This window comes from Macrobrachium rosenbergii, chromosome 8 (assembly GCF_040412425.1).
Source record: "Macrobrachium rosenbergii isolate ZJJX-2024 chromosome 8, ASM4041242v1, whole genome shotgun sequence".
Lineage (NCBI taxonomy): Eukaryota > Metazoa > Arthropoda > Malacostraca > Decapoda > Palaemonidae > Macrobrachium > Macrobrachium rosenbergii.
In genome coordinates this window covers 76,729,150-76,733,440 of record NC_089748.1, presented here as the reverse complement: position 1 = coordinate 76,733,440, position 4,291 = coordinate 76,729,150, and the positions used below count along the sequence as shown (strand labels likewise).

Genomic DNA, 4,291 nt, shown 5'->3' with positions numbered 1-4,291 from the left:
AACCCATCCCAGGGGCCCCTGCTGAGACTGTGGAGCTTCAGGAGACTCTTCCTCCGGGTATCCTGCATGCCCAAATCATGTGGTCACTCCCAGGCACGTCAACCTGATCAGTGCCACGGCCTCCTTAGCTAAGCCACCAGAGAGAGCTCACCCTGAGAGGGTCTGGACATAGTCCATCTCAGTGGCTTCTCTGGATGGTTCCAGCCCACCAGTGCACCTGCCAACTACTGCCGACACTGGCTCAGGTATTAGCCTGATAGATCAGGCCCAAGTGCCAGCCAGTGCCAAGGTAGATGAGCACACCAAATGGACAGTGACCTGGGTGGACGAACCATCCTTGACCGTCCCCACAGTCGAACTCAGGGTGACCACCCCTTGGAGCAACAAAATTCACCACCTTGGCATCGTCAAGCGTATTCGGCACAGAGTGGAGTTCCTGCTTGGACGAGACATCCTCTGGGGATGTCCCACCCCCACACCACTCTGTTGCCTGACTGCTTCTGATCGGGACACAGCCTCTGTGACAGCTGTGCCACCGTCAACCAAACCTTCCATTCACCCAAGAGCGACATTACGCAATCCACCTAGAATTCATTCCAGGCCTAGTCCACAGATCTCGTGACCGGACAGCCACCAAAGAACTACTCCCTCATTACAAAGGGATCTCGCCAACTACCGCTGCAGAACCTGCAACATCATAAGAGGGCACTCTGAAAGACAGTCCAAGTGCCCCAGCAAACTAGCCGCAGTGGCCATGTCCACAGAACCGAGAGGCCCTGCCCTCTCATCGAGACAGGAATCGCTGTCCCAAATCACTCCGTGGACACCGAGGGGTCTAGCTACCCCGGGTTCCCCTTCAGCTTTGGCTGACACCCATTCGCTGCCAGTGCCACTTGTGAGCACTGGTCAGTGCCAAGCTCCGCCTGTCTCGGCTGGAAGCTCCCTACCAAACGTACCCCCTGTGCCTGGCCCTGAGTTAGTGCCAATGCCAGATCCAGAACCTAACCCAGATCCTCCTACAGGAGATCCACCAAACCTCACAACCATGATCATCGCTCAGTGCGAACCTCCGACCCCTGACGTTTCTTCTTCCCACACTCTTCCGCCTGCCGAGGATGACCCTCTGGCAGGCCTGGACATTACCTCTTTTCTGGTCGACCAGGAACTGTCCGGCCAGGACGCAGACGCTGATTCTCTTCCCATGATGGTTATCGCAGCAGGCAAAGTAGGAGGCCAGTCCGTAGCCCCTGAGGCTACCCCTGATCATGCTCCTGACAGTACTCCTGGCCATTCTTCAGAGTTGGTACCCTCATCGCACCCTAGGAATGGCTTAGCCAGACACTGGAGGCCCCCAAAGAAGAAGAAGAAGGGGCGGAAGAAATCCACTTAGCAAATCAGAGCCATAAGCTCTTCTTGGCGCTCGTGCCCATTGGCACAGTGCCGCTTCCATCTCAGAGTGATCCTGGCACCTGCCCAGAGGAGGTAGCCTGTGTGACCTCTGATCCAGTAGTATTAACAATTAACCACGTAGGCCTTTGTACCACTAACCCTTTCCTAACTAACCTTCCTTCCAACCCACTCCAGACTCAAACTGATACATTACTTAATTGTACATTGTGATTTACCCTTCATGTTATTCATGTTTCAATTTGTTGCGTGTTAATCGTAAAGCGTTGTGCCGATCATAATTCATTGCATGCCATTCTTTATTGACAGGTCATTCAGTGCCAGAGTTGTAGGATAGTAGGTTAGGTTAGGTGCTTACCATGAGCATTTGCCTAGGCGTAGATTTCTCCTGTTGTCAGAGACAGTTAGCAGAAGTATCTATACCCTTAGATAGGTTAGGCCTGTAAATTAGCCAATTCAGAACCCCTCTTAGCAGTTAGGTAGGCCCCTTTAGCTGTTGCAGTGCCAAAGTATACTTTATGTAAGGTCACTGGCTGCCAGTCAGGAGGAATTAGCTAAGACCCACACACCCGAAAGGGTGTGAAGGCCTTTCCAAAGGGGGGACCTCTTAAGAATTTATACCTCCCTCATGTAGCAGCCAGTGCGTCATTTATCCTTTGGCGCCTTTTCTCCTTTCATTTGACTATGGGGGCAAGTAAACATGGCGGGCGAAGGAGACCCAGCATATTTTGAACTAGAACAAGGCAGTTAGCACCAGTTTTCACTAATGTAGAGATCACCTCCCCCACTCAGCTGATCTGGGGTAGACAAAAGAGACCCCCCCCTTTTACCCCCATCACATGATGGGGGAGTAGTTAGGTATTGCGGGCTTAGGGGACATATTCGGGCTGGGAGATAGCTAGGACCTTAACCTCTAAGTACTTAATCTTGAGGCCATTTCCCTCCACTCCCTTTGCTGGCTGTATGACTTTTGCAGGTCGGTGTAGGCCTACATCGTAGAACACCGTTGGGTGAGGTGGTAGTGGTTGTAACCACAGCGCAAGCACATAGGTGAGTAGATGATTCCACCGTTCCCTGATAGCGAGCAGAGGCCTCCAGAATCCCGTCATGGACGCATGTCCAGTGTTTCCTCCCTTCTACACTGGTGAAAGCTAACTTCGGTAACCGGCCGAGTCTATCATGTTTGGCGCCCACACCTGGAGACCAGGTACGTTGATCACAAGTAGTCAGTAAGCCAGCCCTTTCCCTCCCCCCTGAAATTCGTTGATTTTCCATTCCTTCAAACTTCAATTTCTTCCTCTTCCTCCACAAACACATCCCTTTGGTTTAAGTCACCCTACTTTGAGCAGCCTGTAAATCGCCCTATGACTTGCATTGAAAACAACGTAAAACGATTCAGTGATAAGTAGTCCAATATCTCTTCCCCAGTGCAAATTAAGGGCAAATTAGTCTAAGTGATATTAGTGTTTGATTCCGCCCCCATGCGAAGATTTATTGTTTAATGGACAGCATGGGAGATTTCATTGTTTCCGTGTGGTACTACCTCTGGACCTCTCTTCCAGGAGTCATCATATCTGCCCAGTTCACAAATCTATGTCCCACTAGTTCTGACTGCCATCCAAATTTTGCAACCATTCCTGGTCGCAGCCTAATCGCAAGACTCCGTTGCGCCCACCAAAATCATCTTAATTAACTGAGTGCCTTTACCCTGGAATTCACCCCTTCCAATGTACTATTGTCTGTAACCTGTTGTAATTTTACCATAACAGTGTCAGTTGTTATCACAGGGTTGTTGTACCTGAGGCCCTTCATATTTACATTGCTCATTTGCAAATCACTGCATTATTGATCTACTGTATGTACTTTAAATGGTTGTAATTGTTTACATTTTACATTCCTTTTTTTTCTCTTGCATATTTGCCCCAGTCTCTGTAAATAAGCCCCTTTAATTGTAAAAGAATTCTAATTCCAAATGGCAACCTTAATTATTTACTTAAATCCAGGAAGATTCTAAGGTGAGTTTCCAGTAGGTTTCTTTTTGTTTATAAACTCAGGCACCCTTGGTCCATCGACAGTCAAAAATGATAAACTGTTCCAATTCTCTCCAAAAGAAAGGACCCAGTTTATAACCATATATATAGGACCCATTTATAATAATATATATTATATATATATATATATATATATATATATATATATATATATATATATATATATATATATATATATATATATATATATATAATATATATATATATATATATATATATATATATATATATATATATATATATATATATATATATATATATATATATATATATATATTATATATATATATATATACACACACACACACACACATACATATATATATATATATATATATATATATATATATATATATATATATATATATATATATATATATATATAAATACCATCCTACTTACAACTGAGCTTGGTTCCAACCAACCAGTCATATGTCAATTGGATGTAAGTCAAACCTTAGAAAATGGCCGACATACTGGGTAAGGCATAATATCAAACCTTTGCTGTATAAAGTACCTACAGTATATAGTACTGTAATGTAATGTACAATAATTATTTCAAAAATTTTCCATAATGTATTTCTACTGATATATTTTAATTATTTATGTAATGTATATTAGGTACAGGTAGGCATCAAGTTGTATATTATGTACAGGTAAGCATGAAGTTACGACGGGGTTAGGTTCTTGCATGCATGTCGTTAGTCGATTTTAATACAAATCGGTTTGCAATTCAGTATACAGCACAGTTAATACCATATGACGCTTCTGATAACGCAGGGTAACTCAAAATGATGCTGCCTGAGTGATGAGAGAGCTCGCCCGAGATGGCA

General features: G+C 44.7%; 1 protein-coding gene across 1 annotated transcript in view; it reads left to right on the top strand.

The window, feature by feature from the left end:
• Window positions 1–754: 754 nt before the first annotated feature.
• LOC136841191 (formin-1-like) overlaps window positions 755–4,291 on the top strand; it is a 17,803-nt gene continuing 14,266 nt past the window's right edge. The window contains exons 1-3 of the mRNA XM_067108229.1: window positions 755–1,081; window positions 1,163–1,303; window positions 2,489–2,614. Coding sequence (XP_066964330.1) covers window positions 755–1,081; window positions 1,163–1,303; window positions 2,489–2,614 — 594 coding nt within the window. The remainder of the gene's footprint in view (window positions 1,082–1,162; window positions 1,304–2,488; window positions 2,615–4,291) is intronic.